At 46.2% G+C, this 20,966-nt stretch overlaps 1 protein-coding gene across 1 annotated transcript; it reads left to right on the forward strand.

Moving 5' to 3' along the window:
• The first annotated feature begins 2,640 nt into the window (after positions 1-2,640).
• LOC119287204 (zingipain-2-like) lies at positions 2,641-3,991 on the forward strand. The gene is made up of 2 exons (XM_037566731.1): positions 2,641-3,132; positions 3,233-3,991. Exons 1-2 carry the CDS (start codon positions 2,685-2,687, stop codon positions 3,805-3,807), a joined length of 1,023 nt encoding a protein of 340 aa, XP_037422628.1. The 5' UTR covers positions 2,641-2,684; the 3' UTR covers positions 3,808-3,991.
• The last annotated feature ends 16,975 nt before the right edge of the window (positions 3,992-20,966 follow it).

Below are 20,966 nucleotides of genomic sequence, written 5' to 3' on the forward strand. Positions count from 1 at the left end.
TCCGGGTGATGCCTACGACTGGTGGCCTTGTCATCTACCCAAATACAACTGTTATAGCAAAATTGACTTCTCTCGGGCTAAAGAAATACAAAACTTTAACAAAAGAAGAAACTTGAATGCTGCTATTGCCGAAAATCCTCTAACCTGTAGCGTACTAAGAACTTCTAGACAATCAGATTCAACAAAGATATTTTGGCAACCTAGCTGGTTTGATAAAAGAACTCCATTCAGAACAGCTTGAGCCTTGGGAAATCTTATCTTTAGATAGCCTTGGTTTGGATGTAGGAAGGTCTTATTACCAGAATCATGTATGATGAATACAATTCTATATAGAATGGGTTGCTGTAGTGGGCTACTCGTTAAGGTTTAAGATTTGTGGAGTCTAATCTTGTTTGGGGGTTTTAGTTCATATCAGTATAATTAACTGGTAATGTTTTCCGATCCTCTTCCGTTCTCATTTTTGAAATATTTTTTGCATATATGTTGTCAACAGTGTCGTTTGACGGTGTATGTCAGCGTTTGGCCCTGAACAAAATGGTTTTTGTTTAATCATTCGGTGATCTGGTGTTTGATCATGATGTTGATGTTTCCTTTTATTTTCCATAAACAAATACTATGGTTTCTACTAGAACTTGATTTACCCCTTTGCCATCGAATAGAAGTTCTCAGCACCCTGGTTGTTTGAATCATGATCTGTTTTATTTTTACATTTTTTAAAATGCTTAATTGTTAAGTACAGTAGTCAACAAAGAATAGCATGATTTAATTTAGGTTTTAAGAAATTTTCAGTTTTTCTTAATTGCATTGTATGAAATGCCATATTGAGTAGTTCGACAGAACATACCACAAAACATACTATCTTCCACAGCTAATTTAGAAATCTTATTTGATGTACATGTCATTCTTAGCTCTCCATTATTTGCTTTGTTGTCCGGTTTCCATGGGTGGATTTACATAGAGCCATATAACCATTCCATTCTTCTACTGTTGATGCTAGTTGTGAGAGTTGTTCTAGCAGCACATCCGCTGACCTTTATTTGTTGAAAGCACGGAATAACTTTCTCCCATTAATGATTTGCATGCATCGGTGATGTCTAATTCAAGTTGTATGTTTGTAGAGAACCAAGTGCCCTGACCTACGCTATAGAGAGATCATGTGAAAACAAAGCTGAAGTTTTTGCTCGGGATGAGAAGGAAAGTAATCTTCGAGCAACAGTAACCTGTGTTCATTGTTGTTTTTTATGTTTAAGTTTATCTATCTTGCCTTAATTATAATGGTCCATGTAAATATACTTGGATGAGTTGCCAACCCAGTAGGAAGTTTGCTTTATTTTTGGTGCTACCGCCTACTTTCTTGAAGCATTTGATGGCGTCGATCACTGGCTCACTTAGAACACGAGTTAGTGGAATTTTGTGATAAGAGTAAGGGTTGAGAGTGAGCGGGGTGCGGGTTGGATTTGGCCTGTTCAATAACAATTGTCTTGAGCAGAATATTCTTTCTATTTTGGAAAATGTGGCAAATTGCATTTCATTAGAGATGGCTTTGCTGTAAATTGCATGAGTGAGAGGTTTGTATTTTTTTCATCAAATCGTACAACTTTTTATCTTTGTATAGAAGGGTAAAAGTATTGGTAGGTTCACTCAGGAGTTAATAACGGACACGATGGCGTGATTGAATGGATATCATATTTTTATTTTGTGGTAATGCATGACATTCAACTATATGTTACAATGTGACAAAGACTCATGAGACATTGGATCTGCCTTCTTGGGTGTCACGGGCGGCGCACGCCTCCTCGCCCTGATAACGGTGGCGGGGAACTCCACCTTGGCGGTCCGTGGTGAACGTACGGTGTAAAGGAGAGAGGGCGTCATGACGAAGGTGAGCTGGGCGTCATTCGGCTTTAAAGGAGTGGGCTCCAGCGAAAAATATCCAGCTACGGGCTGCTTCTCCCTCTGGATTAACTCATTAGATGGACCATTAAGCTAAGCTTGTAGGTTGTAACTAAGGAGTAGCATTTTACATACTCAACTTATCTTAATCGTATACCCTTAATTAGCTCAACGAGGACACGGTCATTTGGGCATGACATTGTGCACGACGCACACGTTAGGATACTATGCTAGTACTACCAGGCAGCAAGTAAACGGATGCTGAACTTGGACAATGGCACTCTTTGTGGAAGGTTCGATTGAATCTCTGGTCAGCAGTCAAACTCATACGTACCAAATTAGAGAGGGCGATGGAAAAGCTCAATCAAGTCTCTTACAGTTTTCTTTTTGCAAACAGACTGTGTCAACATCTTGCCAAGTGGACAAATACGACGTGCGTCACAGTAGACCAGTGACCGTATATATATGAGTCCACATGCGTATTCCGTGTTCGGCTAAAATTGCCAAACTCGATGGAGTTCAAACTTAGAATTACGTATTATTTTTCCACACACAACTCCAAAAATTAGCACCGTGTTGTGTGGGGCTGGAAATATTAGGCTACATCTGCCGTGACCTAGGATCACCGTGTTGTCTGGGGCTGGGAATATTCAGCCACATCTGCCGTGACCTACGATCAAGCCGTTTCAGCAGGCCGCCTATTTAAGCACCCGATTCCGATAGCTTCAGCACCAACTACAGCTACAACTACCACTCTTGTTACTCACTTAATTAGCTTGCTAGCTGCGTACATGGCAGGGACCAAGATGACCACCCCTTTCTTGCTGCTGCTCCTCATTGCCCTAATGAGCAGCGTGGTCGCGGCCCGTGAGTTGGCCGGCGGCGAGGAGGCGGCGATGCAGGCGCGCCACGAGGAGTGGATGGCCAAGCACGGGCGCAAGTACAAGGACGATGCAGAGAAGGCGCTGCGCTTCCAGGTGTTCAAGGCCAACTCCGAGCTTGTCGCCAGGTCCAACGCCGACGGCACCAAGAAGTACCACCTGGCCGTCAACAAGTTCGCCGACCTGACCAGCGACGAGTTCGCCGCCAGGTACACCGGGTTCAAGCCCGCGCCGCCGGGACCCAAAATGCTGCCGGGATTCAAGTACGAGAACGTCAGCCTCTCCGCCGCTGACGAGCAGGGCGTTGACTGGAGGACCACAGGCGCAGTTACCGGTGTAAAGTACCAAGGACGGTGTGGTACGTACCAACTTAGTGCATGCATGCATGCACGTTCCTTACCGTGAGTAGTCTGTGATAAGTAAAACTTACACGACGACCTTTGGTTTGCTACGTACAGGATGCTGCTGGGCCTTCTCAGCGGTGGCTGCCGTGGAGGGCATCCACCAGATCACCACCGGCCAGCTGGTCTCCCTCTCGGAGCAGCAGCTGCTCGACTGCACCACCGAGAACCACGGGTGCGGCGGCGGCTTCATGACCTCTGCCTTCGAGTACATAGTGGACAACGGAGGCATCACCACCGAGGACGCCTACCCATACGTCACGGCCCAAGGCAGGTGCGACTCCGATGCCACGCAGCCGGCCGCCACCATCCGCGGCTACCAGGTCGTGCCCGCCAACAACGAGGACGCGCTCGCTGCCGCCGTCGCTAACCAGCCCGTGTCCGTCGGCATCGATGGAAAGCAGCCGAGCTTCCAGATGTACAATGGCGGCATCATGACCGGCGACGCCTGCGGCACAGAAATTAACCACGCGGTCACCCTGGTGGGCTACGGTGTCGAGCAGGATGGGACAAGCTACTGGCTCATCAAGAACTCGTGGGGCCAAAACTGGGGAGAAGGAGGCTACATGAAGCTCCAGAGAGGCACGGGCGCCTGCGGCGTTGACATGCTGGCATCTTACCCTGTCGCATGAACCTACCGAAGCACAAGATACATTAATTAAAATTATTACTACGCTACTCCTATATATAGAATAAACACAACCTGATTAACCGCATGTGCTTGCTTTGAAGAGATTATTAAGGTGCACTCCCTGATGTAACATGAGATTGTTTTACTATCTAATATGTACTATGAATGAGCGATTATTTGTACAATCCATTCTAGCCACCTTCGACACTGTACTGTATGTTTCGTGTGAGGTCACTACAAAAAAAAAATATTGTCTCAACATATTCTAGGCGATTTTTCGCCCCTCTTCTGTTTGCTAGGAAATGTCAATTTCAGTGTGGAAATTAAGAACATCGGGAATGACAATTAAGATAGGATGCCCCATACCCAAACTACCCACGGTCTGTTATGAAAAATGTCAATTCCGTCAGGCAAAAATTCCATGAATGATCAGACGGAATGCCTCATCCCCAACTACCCGCATACGGGCCCTCACTTTTAATATACCAATGTTATCGAAACAGTGTTGGCGTTTACTTTTGGAACCTGATTCTATTGGTGCTCAAGTTCTAAGGACTATGTACTATCCATAAGGTGATCTCCTAAGCTGTGAGTTGAAAAAGGGAAGCTCTTACACATGGCAAAGCGTATTGTCCGCTATTCAGACTTTGAAAGAGGCCATATCTGAAGGGCGGAAATGGAGAGATTATTAATATCCTCTATAACACTAAGCTCCCTAATTTTAAAGGGCTCACAATCAATTAAGGTCTCCAATTGAAATTGGGTCTCCCGATTTTGACCATCAACAATTTTTCAAAGCGCTCACATTCAATTATTTTATACTACACACTACTTTCTAATTTTTTAGGCCTCACAGTTAATTAAGGTCTTCAATTTAAATTAAGTCACTCAATTTTGACTGGGTCAACAATTGCTCAAGGAGGTCTCCCATTCAATTATTTTAAGTCACTATTTTTACCTAATTTTGAAGCTCTTCAATTCGATTGAGGTCTTCAATTATAGAGCCTATCCTTTTTCAAATCAATCAACAGCAACCGGCCTATAAAAACATATCAGTCTTCCACATCTCTCCCACCACCTACAAAAAAGAAATGCCACCATGTGATATTGTAGCACTAATATAGTACATACAGGTACCAACGCAGAAATTTCCCCATATAAATATGGGTTTCTTAGCGGATACAACAGAATCACATTGAGAAAGACCCACCAAATCATCAAACCATAAAAAAATAAAACACACTATTATTTTTGGGAAAGTCAAATTCCTTTAACTTTGACCAAGTTCAGAGCCAAAATTGTCAACATCCACAATTTTAAACATAAAAAATGGAAATTCATCTCATGATGAATCTAATTATAGCGATTAATTATTATGGATTTTGATATATTTCTCTACAAATTTGATCAAACTTAAAAAGGTTTACTTTTAAAAATGTAATATGTCTTATATTTTGAAACATACTGAGTAAAATTTCAAAGAAACCCCACAACACCAATGGCAGCACAAGCAAAAACAGTTATGACGAGGACGGGAAATTTGTGAAATTGATTAGTATTGAGACCTGATCATGGTAGAAGGAATTCATCAGAGAATTATTCTGGCAGGTGGACAGAGAAAGAATTATAAGAATTTCGTTGGCTGAGGGGGATTATGAATGGTTTTCTATCGTTGCACTCTAATAAGAATGGGATTTTCTTAGTTAAATCGTCTAACTATGAGTGTGATTTCCAGCATGGTCGGCGTCAAATCCCGTATGGAGGGCCATCTAGTCACTACATGCACCGGCGAAGATCAAGATCCATAGTTGGCGTCTGATGCTTGCTAGGGACTATACCTTGTCTGGGTGTTCTAGGAAATCGCTGTATCTCGGTGTCAAACATTCAATATGTTTTTCAAAAACTTTATGTCGCACACATGTTTTGTGGAATTATACACTCAAATTTTGTTTCAATTTATTTTAATATTTTAAATCGCCTTAGAAAATAGATTTTTTTTTAAATGGGCCAGATGCCACTAGGTTCTAATTATGCCTTCTCTACGGCTGCTCTGCTATCCAAGAAAATAATTCTTAGAGGCAACGGTCATATAGCAATTGAATATGCATAGGTTATCCACGCCTTGCTCCTATATGACGCCAGCCTTTTTAAGTGAGCCCCACGGTCCGATATGACAGAATATTTGAACCGATGGTTTCAGGCGGTTGTACTGATGATTTTCATCTCGTCGAACTGATCGTTTTTTCGTCGGAATGGGGCGTGTAATATATCGTTGGAAAACTCTTGACATCTACACTAGAAATATATAGGAACTTTTTTGCAAAATCATCACGGTTTAAGAGCAGTTTTGAAAAACCGTTTTTTTCAAAACGGAAAATGCAAATCGTATTTTGGACTCAATTTTCAAACGGTTTGTCGGAATTGAGCAAATAAGATGGCATTGGAAAGCTGGTAAAAATCCGCACCTTCCATATATCTACTGTTTTTTTAAATTATATACAATATAAATGTAATTTTTAAAACGGTGAAATTCTGGGCAAAACGTATTTTTGCTTTTTTTGCAAAAGGTTTGTCGGATTGACGCAAATGATACGGCGTTGGAAAGTTATGGAAAATGCGCAACCTTTTCGTATAGAAATGTTTTTCTAATTCCCTACTGTTTAAAAACGAATTTGAATACGGTCAAATTTGATTTTGAACATGATTTTTTTAAAAGTTTATCGAAATGGGGCAAATAATGTACCGTTGGATAGCTATCAAAAATGCGAAACTTAGTCATGTTGAACGTTTTCTCTACTTCGCAACCGTTTAAGAGTAATTTTGAATAACGTAAAACACATCATGTTGTTTTTTCCTGCCTAAAAAACAGAATACTTGTACTGATGTATGTATGTGTTTGTACTGAGTTATTTTTTACAGTAGTTTTGAATCGTTCCAAAAAATTGTACTTGAACGGATGGCCGTATGGTTTTGTACTGAGCGCGTTTTTCACATACTAGACTTTTACTCCGTTTTTGCGGTATCGTTTTCTTTGTAGCTTTTCAACGGTTTACGATATTATCGTCCCCGAACTTGCATGGTTTTATATCGTTGAACTGAATGACATTTTATTTTAAAAAAAATATTGTGTGTCAACTCTACCATTTTCAACGTTGTTCTTGACTTCTTTCATCCCGCGACTTGAAAGTTACCATTTGAATTTCTTTGGGGTTTTTTTGTGTTTCAACTTTTTCCTAAAACTTATCTAGGACGTTGTGTTGAACTTACAACTTTTGAAATTGTGAACTTATTGTGTTTTTACAATTCCAAAGCTAGCAAGTAGTAGGAGATTCACCCAACAAAGGGCTAATTACATGGAGCAGCCGAAGTAATACCACAGTCTGATCGATAGCTAGGAGCAATAGCAGCGATCACCAATACACATAGATATGAACTGATAACAAACTTGCACACTACCTCACAAACAAGAAAATACATTAACCGACAAAAAGAACACAATACACATGTCAATTCCGTCAAGCAAAAATGCCATGAATGATCAGACGGAATGCCTCATGCCCAACTACCCGCATACGGGCCCTCAGTTTTAATATACCAATGTTATCGAAACAATGTTGGCGTTTACTTTTGGAACCTGATTCTATTGGTGCTCAAGTTCTAAGGACTAAGTACTATCCATAAGGTGATCTCCTAAGCTGTGAGTTGAAAAAGGGAAGCTCTTACACATGGCAAAGCATATTGTCCGCTATCTAGACTTTTAAAGAGGCCATATCTGAAGGGCGGAAATGGAGAGAATATTAATATCCTCTATAACACTAAGCTTCCTAATTTTAAAGGGCTCACAATCAATTAAGGTCTCCAATTGAAATTGGGTCACCCGATTTTGACCATCAACAAGCTCTCACATTCAATTATTTTATACTACACACTACTTTCTAATTTTTTAGGCCTCACAATTAATTAAGGTCTTCAATTTAAATTAAGTCACTCAATTTTGACTGGGTCAACAATTGCTCAAGGAGCTCTCCCATTCAATTATGTTAAGTCACTATTGTTACCTAATTTTGAAGCTCTTCAATTCGGTTGAGGTATTCAATTATAGAGCCAATCCTTTTTCAAATCAATCAACAGCAACCGGCCTATAAAAACATATCAATCTTCCGCATCTCTCCCACCACCTACAAAAAAGAAATGCCACCATGTGATATTGTAGCACTAATATAGTACATACAAGTACCAACGCAGAAATTTCCCCATATAAATATGGGTTTCTTAGCGGATACAACAGAATCACATCGAGAAAGACCCACCAAATCACGCGGTGACCGTGGTGGGCTACGGTGTCGAGCAGGATGGGACAAGCTACTGGCTCATCAGGAACTCATGGGGCCAAAACTGGGGAGAAGAAGGTTACATGTGTGATTTAGGCGAAAGCGTCTTACCTCAGCGAGAGGGGACGCCCTGCGTGTTTATAGACAGGGGCGCACCTCCCTGGATAGCGCATACAGTTAGAGATTACAACTTGAGGGAGAAGAAAAGATAGAGATAAGAATATATGGTTACATAGTTGAGTTATCTCATCTAACTACCTAATTATGCCGCACAAGTCTATATTCTCTCCAAGGCTGTCACGCTACACCATATTGTGTTTAACAGCATGAAGCTCCAGAGAGGCAAGGGCGCCTGCGGCGTTAACAAGCTGGCATCCTACCCTGTCGCATGAACCTACGGAAGCACAAGATCCATTAATTAATTATTAAAAGTATATATCACTAGTAGTAGTCAATGCTACTCCTATATATAGAATAAACACAGCCTGATGAACTCCTAGATATAATATGAGATTGTTTTACTATCTAGTATGAACCATGAATGACCAATTATTTGTACCATATATTCTAGCCACCTTCGACACTGTACTATATGTTTCAAGTAATATAACAAAGGGACAGCTTTGTACATGTGAGTTCACTACAAAAAAAATATCGTCTCAGCATATTCTAGACGATGTTTCGCCAGAACATCATGGTCTTGCCCGAGTCCCCTGTTCCGTTTGCTAGGAAATGTCAATTTCAGCGTGGAAAGAACGTCGGGAATGATAAGACATTTTTTATTGTCTATTCACGTTGTAGAGAAGTAGTTGAGATGAGCCTGTAGAAACTCCAGTCATGCAAGTAGGTGCAAGGAGTGACTAGCGATGGCTCATCGACCAACTGATGCGGGCATACTTATTGTCGTTGCCGGATCGAGCTTGAGGGAGAGGGGAAGGAGAACTCGCGAGTGAGAGAGAGTATTGCGCTATCAAACCTCACAGCTTTTCTGTTATTTCTCTTCCTTCATATATGCTAGATACAACAGCCTAGCTAACCAACTCCCGGTGGAAATGCCATGATCCGAGCCGGCCGCGCCATCCCACGACCACGAACCAAAGCACCAAGTCCACCGGGAGAGAAAGTAGGAAGGAGTTGGGGAGTGGGCGAGCACGCCACTCTGCCATCTACGTGCATGCGCATGTCATGTCCATGCACACACATTATTACAACAAAAACAGAAAAGCAAAATGACCCTAAACTACACAGCCCAGCAGTGGATGAGCTTAACCCAACATTTCTCCCCCTTAAGCTCAGACCTTGTCGCCGAGCTCCCTGACTCCAAGCTTCTGCCGCAGCTCCACGAAGCGAACGCGTCCAAGAGCCTTTGTCGGTGCATCTGCTAGCTGGTAGTTGGTCCGAACATGATCGACTTCTACTTGACCTTCCTCAATGCATTCTCTGATGAAGTGGTATTTAACATCAATATGCTTGCTGCGGTCATGATGAACTGGGTTCTTTGCTAAAGCAATTGCTGACTTGTTGTCGATCAAGAGTTTGAACTTTGTTGGCTCTTGGCCTCTCATCTCACTGATCAGCCTGTTCAACCAGAGACCCTGACAGGTTGCTGCCGTGGCTGCCACATATTCAGCCTCACAAGAGCTGATCGCCACAACCTTCTGCTTCTGGGAGGTCCAGGAGATAGGGTTCTCTCCGAGGAAAAACACATTCCCAGAAGTGCTCTTACGATCTCCAGTGTCACCAGCATGATCAGTGTCACTATAGCCCAACAGTCTCCCTTCACCACCACGCACATAGCAGCAACCATAGTTCAGTGTTCCCTGAATATACCTGAGTATCTGCTTGATTGCTGTCCAATGTGTCGTGGTCGGCTTCTCCATGAACCTACTGACAATGCCCACAGCATGTGTGATGTCCGGCCTGGTATGAACCAAGTACCTCAGGCTTCCAACCACGCCGCGGTAGCGAGAGGGATCAACAGCTTTCCCTTCATCTTCTTTCCTTAACTTTAGTCTGCATTCCATGGGAGTGTGAGACAGATTACATTCACTCATACCGGCCATCTCCAGTATTTTCTCAGCATACCCACGCTGGCTCAAAGTGATTGCCTCCTTGAATTGGGACACTTCAATACCCAGGTAGTAACTCAGCAAGCCAAGATCTGTCATCTTGAAAAGGTTCTGCATCTGGGTCTTGAATTCAAATATGTGTGCTGTGTCAGTGCCTGTAATGATCAAATCGTCGACATAGACGCCCACGAGCAAGTAGGAAACTGCATCGCCTCGCCTGTACATAGCATGTTCCAACGGACTTCTTCTGAAACCGAGCGAGCAAAGGGATTCATCCAGTTTGGCATACCATGCTCTCGGTGCCTGACGGAGACCGTAGAGTGCTTTCTTCAGTTTCAGCACCTGATCCTCCTTCCCGGTCACGACGTAACCCGGTGGCTGTGCCACATACACCTCCTCAGCGAGCTCTCCATTCAGAAAGGCTGTCTTCACATCCATATGATGTACTTCCCAGTTAGAGTGCGCCGCGAGAGCAAGGAACAGACGCACTGTCTCCATGCGTGCAACTGGTGCAAAAACCTCTTCAAAGTCTATCCCTTCTCGCTGTGCATAGCCCTTTGCAACCAACCGGGCCTTGTACTTGAGGATCTTGCCGTCGGGATCGCGTTTAACCTTGTACACCCACTTGAGTCCAATGGCCTTGTGCCCTCGAGGAAGAGAGGACAGCTCCCAGGTGCAGTTTTCTGTGATTGAGTCCATTTCAGTGTCCATGGCATTCTTCCACGCTGCATCCTCAAGAGCTTCAGAAACATTTGTTGGCTCCTCGGCTCTCAGCAGGCAGTGCTCCATCGCCTCGCGCACGGCCTCCCCCTCGGTCTCATCCATCATGCAGGAGACGCGGCGATATCTGATGTCGCCGGTGTCCACATCTCGGCGATTCTCATCATGGCTCAGCGGCGTAGCCCAGCGGATGTTTCTGACAGGTGTGCTGGGCGTGACCGTTGTGGGCGTGTTCACCGCGGCCGTGCTCGCCGCGGGCGTGCTTGCTGAGGGTGTGCCGCCTGCCGCAGAGGGCAGCGACCCTGGTGACGAGGAGTGAGGCCTCGCCGGAGTCCGTGGCGTCGGGGGCGGCGCGTCCAGCCCAGTGTCACGCTCCTGGATGCCATGTTCCGTGGTGTAGACCACGGTGAACGTCGCCGGCGCTGGAACATCAGTGGCCGCGCCCGGAGTTCGCCACGCCCAGGGCCTGTTCTCCTCAAAGATCACATCACGCGTCACCCGTACCTTTTTGCTTGCAGGATCGTAGACGCGATAGGCCTTGGAGCCTTCTTCGTAGCCGACGAACACCATTGGCGTTGAGCAGTCACTCAGCTTAGTGATGCCGGGCCCGACGCTCTTGACATGAACCGTGCACCCGAACGTGCGCAGGTGATGCACCGCGGGTTTACGGCCGTGCCACGCCTCGTAAGGGGTGACACCATCCAGGCTCCTCGTCGGTGCGCGATTCAGGAGATATACCGCCGTTCGCATGGCTTCTCCACAGAACAGCGCTGGCATAGACATGCTTTTCATCATGCAGCGCGCCATCTCCACCACCGTTTGGTTTCTTCTCTCGACCACCCCGTTCTGCTGTGGGGAGTACGGCGCGGTGGTGAAGTGTTGGATGCCGCGCTGCTCACAGTAGCCTCTGAATTCGGCGGAGTTGAACTCGCCGCCACGGTCCGACCTGAAAGCAAGTAGCTTGCACTGGCCCTTTGCCTCCGCCGCAGCCTGGATCTTCCTGAAGCGCTCGTACGCCTCGTCTTTGGATTTCAGAAGCTCGAGCCACATGTGTCGACTAAAATCATCGACCACCAGCAGAAAATACATGTTACCTCCCGGCGTCGTGGGCTCGATGGGACCGCAGAGGTCGGTGTGAACGAGCTCCAGGCCGCGCTCTGCCCGGTGTGCGCTGGCCTGCGGGAACGGCGCGCGGTGCTGCTTCCCCAGGGCACAACCATCGCAATACTCCTCCACACGATCGATCACGGGCATGCCCCGCACCATCTCCTTGGACGCCATGGCCCGGAGTGCACGAAAATGGAGGTGCCCCATGCGCGTGTGCCACCGCCAAGCCTCGTCGTCCCCGATCGCCATCAGACACGTTGGCGCGTCCACGGCGAGTGCTCCAGTGTACAGACGGTTGGAGGTGCGCTTGATGCGCGCTAGCACGCGGCGCGACGGGTCGAGGACCGCCATGACGCCGTCCCCGATGTCGATGATGCAGCCGGCCTCGTCAAGTTGCCCGACGGAAACGATGTTGGTGCGCAGGCTTGGGATGAAGAAGACGCCGGTGAGCACGCGCTGGCCTCCGCTCTGACAACGGAAGACCACAGATCCGCGACCAAGTATCGCCACCACGGATCCGTCGCCGAACCGCACCATGCCACGCACGGTCTCGTCCAGCGCCGCGAACACGCGCCTATCGCCCGTCATGTGACTGCTGGCTCCGGTGTCGAAGAACCACACGCCGTCCGGAGACGGCACGGGCAGGACCTTTTCCTCGTTTAGATACACCTGCTGGGGTGCGACGAGCTGAGATGTGTCGACTGTGGTGACCACAGCCATGTGGAGGCCGTGATCGTGCTCGGCATCAGCTTGTGCCAAGTTTGCCTGCTCCGGCTTGCCCTTCTGCTCCTGCTCGCAGAGCCATGTACGGCACTCTTTCTTCCAGTGCCCTGGGATGCCACAATGATGACACTTGCCCTTTTTCTTCTTGCCACCAGATCCGCCTGAGCCACCTGCCCCGGCGTTCCCGGGCGCGCCCTTGCCGCCGCCGTGAGATTTAGGCTTAGCGGGTGACTTGTTCTTGCCGCCGCTGCCCGCCGCCACCAAACGACGATCCACCACCGCCGCCCAGCTTCTCACGGGCCAGCCACTCCTCATGGGTGAGCAGCAGTTGCCCGGTGGCCTGCGAGTCGTCATCGAGGTCGTAGTGATCCTCGCAGGCGGAGAGACGACCGACCAGTTCCTCCACTGACATGGTCTTGAGATCGATCAGTGATTCAATCGCCATCGCCATCGGGCGGTAGCGACGCGGCACCACACGGAGAAACTTCTGCACCGCCTTGTGCTCGGTGACCGGATCGCCGTACAGCTCCAGGTCGGCGACGAGGGCAGAGAGCCGCAGCCTAAAGTCCTCGATGGATTCCCCATCCTTGAAACGGAGATCCTCGAACTCCCGCCGGCGCACTTGCGCCTTGGCCTCGCGTGCGCGCTCGCTCCCCATCCGCATGGTTTTGATTGTCTCCCACGCGGTCTTCACCGTGTCCTTGGCGGCCAGCACGCGCAGCATCTCCGGCGGAACGCCGGTGAGTATAATGCTCAGCGCGCGCCGGTCGTCATTTTCGTCGGCATCGTCGTCGGTCACCGCGGACCAGACTCGGGCAATCTGCAACTTGACCTGCATCACCAACGCCCACTCCTGATAATTCGTGCGGGTGAGCATCATGGAAGCCCCTGACTCTTCTCGCACGACGCGCTCCACTACCCGATACTCACCGCTGTCGTCGCCGGTGAGTCGAGCGAGCGGTGCCTTGGATGAAGACACCGCCGCCGCGCCGAGGATCAAACACCCGGGGCTTTGATGCCAATTGTCGTTGCCGGATCGAGCTTGAGGGAGAGGGGAAGGAGAACTCGCGAGTGAGAGAGAGTATTGCGCTATCAAACCTCACAGCTTTTCTGTTATTTCTCTTCCTTCATATATGCTAGATACAACAGCCTAGCTAACCAACTCCCGGTGGAAATGCCATGATCCGAGCCGGCCGCGCCATCCCACGACCACGAACCAAAGCACCAAGTCCACCGGGAGAGAAAGTAGGAAGGAGTTGCGGAGTGGGCGAGCACGCCACACTCTGCCATCTACGTGCATGCGCATGTCATGTCCATGCACACACATTATTACAACAAAAACAGAAAAGCAAAATGACCCTAAACTACACAGCCCAGCAGTGGATGAGCTTAACCCAACACTTATCTTGTGGATTGAGGATGAATTCTTCATGGAGGCGGACAAGACGCCCATGCTGCAGATAACAATATAAATATGCCCGCATACAAACTCAAGAAGCCCACATACAAACTCCATCCCACATACAAACTCAAGATGTCAACCTGTGAGAGCCCATATACAATGCACACGAAACACCACAGTTATGGCTTCAACTCATACTCCCAAGGCATACAGAGTCTCTTTTTCAGGCTGGGACCTATATTCCCGGCCGATGCATCCTATTCACAGTCTGTAATATTGAATCCCACCATGAACCACATGGATACACCCCAATGACCATCATCCTCGTATATCCAGGAAGCTAGTCTCTCTTCTGTCCCTACTAACCGTTACAACTCGACAAGAGAAGTTCATCCGGGATGGAGCACACAAAGGGCAAGAGGGAAACTGTTCAACTAGGGATGATGGATCATTCTGTAGTAGTAGCTGTGCAATTATATATTATAATGAAAGTTGAGCTACTGATTTTGACTTTAAGTGCAAATAATAAGTAGATCGTGGTGAACTGCGCAAGAATATATATGGTATAATTATGAATGGCATTCACACTCAAGAAAACTAACGTAGACATGGCTACATGTACCACTAGCAATGTAAGAGCATCTCTACCCGATCCCTCAAAACCTGTTAAAGGAGTAAAAATTATGTTTTAGGGAGCTAAACCAGACCTAGCCAAACACTTGTCTGGTTTAGCACCTAAAAAGTTATATTCCTCCCATTGACCATCGCTAATATTTACCGAGATGCGGCTGAATCTGAGGATAAATACCCCCCTGTGCCGCCTCTCTCTCTCTCTCTCTCTCTCTCTCTCTCTCTCTCTCTCTCACCGCATTGACGTGGCACGCCAGCACCGCAGCCACACCGCTCCCACGCCAGCACTTTCAATAGACCGGCGTTGCCCCCGAAATGGCGGGATTCAGCCGTTTGAGGTCCCCGCCGCCACTTAGAAGCGTGGACACGCATCGTGCGCATCATGCTGCACAAACGTGGCGGCGCAGCCTCCTCCAACTGCTTCATCAACATGCCGCCACCTAAGAGGAAGAACCGCAACATGCGGCGGTGGCTGTGGGGGATGCTGGTGTCAGAAATCAAGGATAGGGACACGATCCAACGTTACTGGATTGTTTCCTTCCAGACGGAGGAGCTAGCGGTGAGGGCGTACAATGTGAAGGCAGTGGGTGTCTATGGCAACTGGACCAATATCAACTTCCCCCTCAGCAACCGGGAGGTCCCGGAGTTCATCACCATTGACCCTCGAGTGGTCTCCCGCGGCGAGGAGCAGGAGAATTGGGATGCCTTCAAGCGGCTCGACGTGGCGCACACCCATGATGAGTACCTGGCCAAGCTCTGCTTGAATCATCAAGGGTTTGTCACCAAGGACTCTTGATGTCTCGAGTAATACAAGAAGGGGGCTATTGACGAGGCGGGGCTGTCTGGTGGGGAGGTCATCGTCCTTTGCTCCAGCGACTCTGCCTCCTCTGTCTGATTTCACACATTCAAATGCAAGGGCTTCGCCGTCCAGAGCTAGGCCGTAGCAGAGAAGATCTACAGGCAAGAGCAGCCCTTCGGAGAGGCTATTCGTGGCGAACTAGCTAGAGAGGGAGGAGCCAGAACCTCAGCGAGGAATTCTATGGTAATGAGGGGCACCCCGGTGGATCAAATTTGAAATGTTTAATCGCTAATAGTGGTATTTGTTATTTCTTTTATCCACTCAAGAACCATCTGACTTTACCTAATGTCTATGCTACACATATTTGGTCTATATGACCCTACATCCATTCATCATATAATTGAAAGAGTACCACATGAGCTACCAAATTGTCTTTCTCTCACACAAAAAGCTACCAAAGTATTTATTTCTTATTCCTCTAACAGAAGATGTATCTCGAAAGTGATCCAAGTTAGTAACCAATGAGTTCATGTAGTGATTTAATATTGTACATAGAAAATCAAAGATGTAATTCGATATCCTCCGGACGCTGCCTTGTCGAGTAGTACACGGGCTGCAACATTCCGGCTGAGATCCTCCGGATCCTTTCCACCCAGCCGCCGTCATTGCAGGAGGACGAGTTATTTACCCAAAACCACCACACTTGGGGCTAGGGTAACAGGTCAGTACCACATTTGAGCCATGTCACAAAAAACCACCAACTCCGGGACTAATCGGTAACGCGGAGCACTGACTGGCCGTTTTAGCCGCGGAAACAGCGAATCCGACAGGTCGGGCCCACCTGTTGGGTCGACGTGGCGCGGGCTAACAGACGACGTTAGACGGGGGTTGACGGCTGTTTCCGCGCACGTGTATTAGGCGCCGCGCGGGTCGCTGGTCCGACCAGACCGCACCAGAGCACTCATCCACATCCGACCACTCTGTCTCGACCTCGACGACCGCCGCCGCCGCCGCCGCCACCGTCGTCTCGCCGCCGTCCGCCGGTACGCCATGGTTTCCTGGAGCGAGGGGTCAAGCTCTTCTTCTTCCGATGACGAGTCAGTGACTAGCCAGGTACGTTCATTTGGGGATTCCAGCATTTAGGGTTAGGGTTCTTGAGTTGGGGATTTCTTACCAACTCGCTCATTTGTTCAATCTCTTTGGTTTTAAGCTTCCTAGGACCATCCCATGCTATGAATGGAGTGGCATTGCTCATGAGCTCTCCTCTCGATGTCTGCATCGCGAGCCTTGCCTCAGGCTAGTAGCATTTGACTCTACGGACACTAGCCGACGCTTTCTTGCTTGTGCTGAGGAGAAAGTATGTTGGTTAGTACTGTCTTTAGTTAATCTTTGTTAGTTTTTGCTCCATTCAAATGCCAGAAGGAAATTTTGCTCTGCTTATTAGTGTGAAGAATTGTCACTGCCCACAGTTGGATATAATTATGCTCTTACAGTGTAATTTGTTCCAAATAATTTAGTGTACAACATTGTTAGTGCCAGTAGGAAATTATGCTATATTAAATAATTTGGTGGAAATAATACAACTGTTGTTATAATGAGTGACAACATATATTTAGTTTATATGCTGTTAAAAGTGACAAAAAATTCTTATTGACAACACATATTAATTTCATAGGCTTTCTTAATTGTTTGTGCATTTCAATGAACACAATTTATTGTGTAGTATGATTGACAATATTTTTTCTAAATTATAGGCTGAACTAAAGTGCAACTATCTGGAGTGGATAGACCCTGAGTGGTCACTGGTTTTGCAGTTTTCCCTAACTGAATTGTGGAGCATGTATGACAAAGAAAACAAGGACAGACTGAGAGACAATGTTCAGCTTGCTGAACACAATTACAAAGTAGTTGGAGAAAAGAGGAAGATGGAAGAAGAGCTGAGATTTTTCAAACTTGATTTTGCAAAAATGGTGGCTGACAAGGAGGATGCTATTACTGAGCTGGGCAAAACTAGGTTGGCTCTCAATGATCTGAAAGAGGAGATGGAGAAGAAGAAGCTGGCAGACCATGGTTGCACAAACCTACATCAGTTACTCAGGGCAAAGGCAGAGAAGGAGAGGGACAAGCTTGTGGTAGAGAGAGACCAAGTGCTGAGAGAGAGAGACCAACTAAAGGAAGAGAAGAAAAAGCTGGAGTACATCATCTCTGATTTGCTGAAACAGAAGCATGGCTACAAGGACAAGATCAAGAAGTTGAAGGAGATCTGTGATGAATTATAATTATGTAATGTGGTATTGTACTGGTGTGGTTGTGCTCTGTTGCACTGAATAACCAGACCTAACTACAAGTTTGTAATGGTATTGTAATGTGGTATTCTACTGGTATTGTAATGGTTAAATTTGTACTGAATTATGCAAGTCTAGAATTTGAACTTATGGCATGAATTTGAACTTAATTTGCAGTACTATCTCTTGTATTATATTGAGTACTCTATTATAATTACCTCACTCCAGGTGAAACTGGTGTGATAGTCAAATTTTTGTGCACAGAAAAATTTGATATACTAGTAACTTATGCCATGAGTATACCAGGAACTTTCTGGCATTATTATTATGCACATAATGTGATGATCAGGGAGTGCAATCAACATAGCAGGACAAAGTAAATATAGCAGTGCAAGCACAGAATTATAGATAAAGTGCCACACATAGGTTCAACATAGCATTACACAACAGTAGTTCTTAGTGCCACACATAGGTTCAACATAGCATTACATAAGTTCAAATTTAGTCTTGGCATAGATAAAGTGCTCTAGTGCCTGATGGAGCACAAATGCACTTGGATACATAGTCAAACAAGAACTCTCAGTAGTTCCCACTGGCATAAAAGTACCCCTCCATCCTTTTGCTCATGTATCTTGTCCTTTTGGACCTATTTCCTGTTGGCTGGCTAGTTGAAGCTTCTGCAGTAGTTCTTGGAGGATTGAAGCTTCTTGCACCTGTTCTTGCACCTCTTCTTGCACCTGTTGAAGCAGCAGAAGTACCAGCACCAGAAGGAGAAGGAGAAGAATTTGCAGCTCTAGCAGATGAACCAGTAGCTCTAGTGCCTGTAGCAGCAGCTCTAGCAGATGTAGCAGCAACTCTACCAGATTTGCCCCTTGAAGCAGCAGCAGAAGAACCCCTTGAAGCAGATGCATAGCTTGCACCCCTAGGAGTTGTTGTACCAGATGTTGAGCTTCCACCTTGATACCATGCAGGGGCTGTCCTATTTTCCTGCAATCATTTCTGTTGCATAAATTTCAGTGATACTTAATGAATGAGGAGACAGAGAAGGAAGTCAAAAAGAACATACCATGTGTTTGTTCTTCCTGATTTGCAGATCTGGCCTCAATGGCTTTGCACAACTTGTGTATTTGTGGCCCTGCAACTTGCAGTTACTACAAGTTATTGTAGCCATCCTTGATGTCTGCTTTGCTTGAGGAGGCTCAAACCTGCCTTTCTTCCTTTTTTCTTCTGCTGGTCCCTTCTTGTCTTCTTTGAACTGAGGTGGGTCAATGTCAGGAGTTGCAGTTTTCACCCAACAATCAGGACCAGGAACTGGGTAAATTATAGGCTTGTATGACTCCAAGTACATAGCCTTTTTGAAGAACACATTTACATGGTCCTCTGGTAGTTGTTTGGACCTGTAGATGGCAGAACAACCATGGTTGCAAGGAATTCCAGAGATGTCCCACTTCTTACAGCCACATGTTTTCAGGTTAGTGTCAACAGAGTAGGTCTTGTCCCCACTACTCACTTGGAAAAGACCTGGTCCAGCTATCAATGATTTGCAGTCCCTTGCAAATCTCTTGTTCATCTCTAACTTCTCAACATAAGTTGGTGCAATTTCCCATCTTGCAACTAGTCCACCCTCTCTCTTTTGCTGATACCTTACCAGAAGTTTGTCCTTGATCCCATTGATCATGGTGACAATTGGCTTGTTCCTTACATCAAGTATGTACTTATTAAAAACTTCACTTAAGTTATTGACCACCAGATCAGTTTTGCAGTTAGTATCCATTGCATGTCTTGACCAAGCTTTTGCAGGAATCCTTGACATCCACTCCCAAGCTTCCTTGCACTCAGCCTTCATGCTCTCCATTGCCAACTGAAAGTCATGTTCAGTGTAAGCATATGCAGCTTCATCCATGCATTTCTTCAAGTCTTCTCCTCTGAATCCTGCTCTCTCACTAGTAGAAAAAGGGTCAAACGTGAAGAACATTAGTGCCGGTTCGTGGTGGCGATCAATAGTACCGGTTCGTGGCGAACCTTTAGTACCGGTTCATGCCACGAAACCGGTACTAAAGAGGTTGTGTCAGCCTGCGGTCAGGCTATGGCCCCACCATCACCATTTAGTGCTGGTTCGTACCATGAACAAGTACTAATGAGGTTATGGCAAGATGTTTTTAGTCCCACCTCGCCAAGAGAGAGGCAGTATGAGCGGTTTATAAGCCGTTAGTGCACAGACAATGACAAAGAGTTGCAATGCTCACCTACATGTTGATTAGCTTCAAGCCTTGCGGAATAGCATAGATTGCACTGAGCTATGTGCAGTGCAGTCTACACTATTCCGAATGGCTTGAAGCAAATTAACCAGCATTGCACCTCTTTTTTATTTTTAATAACTTATTTAAACTCTGGACTTCTTTTGTGTTCAATATGCAGCATTCAAAGCGACATCATCAATTTTCAACATGTTCTGACATCATTTGTTGTTTTTCGATCATTTACCTAATTGTTTAGAGAGCTAAATGACCGTGAAATTGAAAATCACTACAAAATGAATCCTGAAAATGTGGAAACTTGGCATGGTATCATCATATCACCCGCATAGCATGCGGGAAAGAGTAGAGAGGGTCACGGCAAAAACTGGACGCACTTCGTGTACAAACTGGACAAACTCTTTCCGAGTATCAGGGTTTCGGACGAGAACTCATCTGTTACATGGCCACTTCAATGTTTTTTAAACTTATTTGAACTTCGGACTTCTTTTGTGTTCAGTATGCAGCATTTAAAGCGACGTCATCAATTTCCAACATGTTCTGACATCATTTGTTGTTTTTCGGTCATTTACCTTATTGTTTAGAGAGCTAAATGACCGTAAAATTGAAAATCACTATAAAATGAATCCTGAAAATGTTGAAACTTGGCATGGTATCATCATATCACCCGCATAGCATGCGCGAAAGAGTAGAGAGGGTCACGGCAAAAACTGGACGCACTTCGTGTACAAACTGGACAAACTCTTTCGGAGTATCAGGGTTTCGGACGAGAACTCATCTGTTACATGGCCACTTCAATGTTTTTTAAACTTATTTGAACTCCGGACTTCTTTTGTGTT

The sequence above is a fragment of the Triticum dicoccoides genome, chromosome 4A, assembly GCF_002162155.2.
Source record: "Triticum dicoccoides isolate Atlit2015 ecotype Zavitan chromosome 4A, WEW_v2.0, whole genome shotgun sequence".
In the NCBI taxonomy this organism is placed as follows: Eukaryota; Viridiplantae; Streptophyta; class Magnoliopsida; order Poales; family Poaceae; genus Triticum; species Triticum dicoccoides.

Excerpts from the sequence above, each read along its gene's own strand:
- LOC119287204 (XM_037566731.1), top strand. The coding sequence starts at position 2,685 with ATGGCAGGGACCAAGATGACCACCCCTTTCTTGCTGCTGCTCCTCATT. Across the intron at positions 3,133-3,232 it reads AAAGTACCAAGGACGGTGTG|GATGCTGCTGGGCCTTCTCA; the intron begins GTACGTACCAAC and ends TGCTACGTACAG.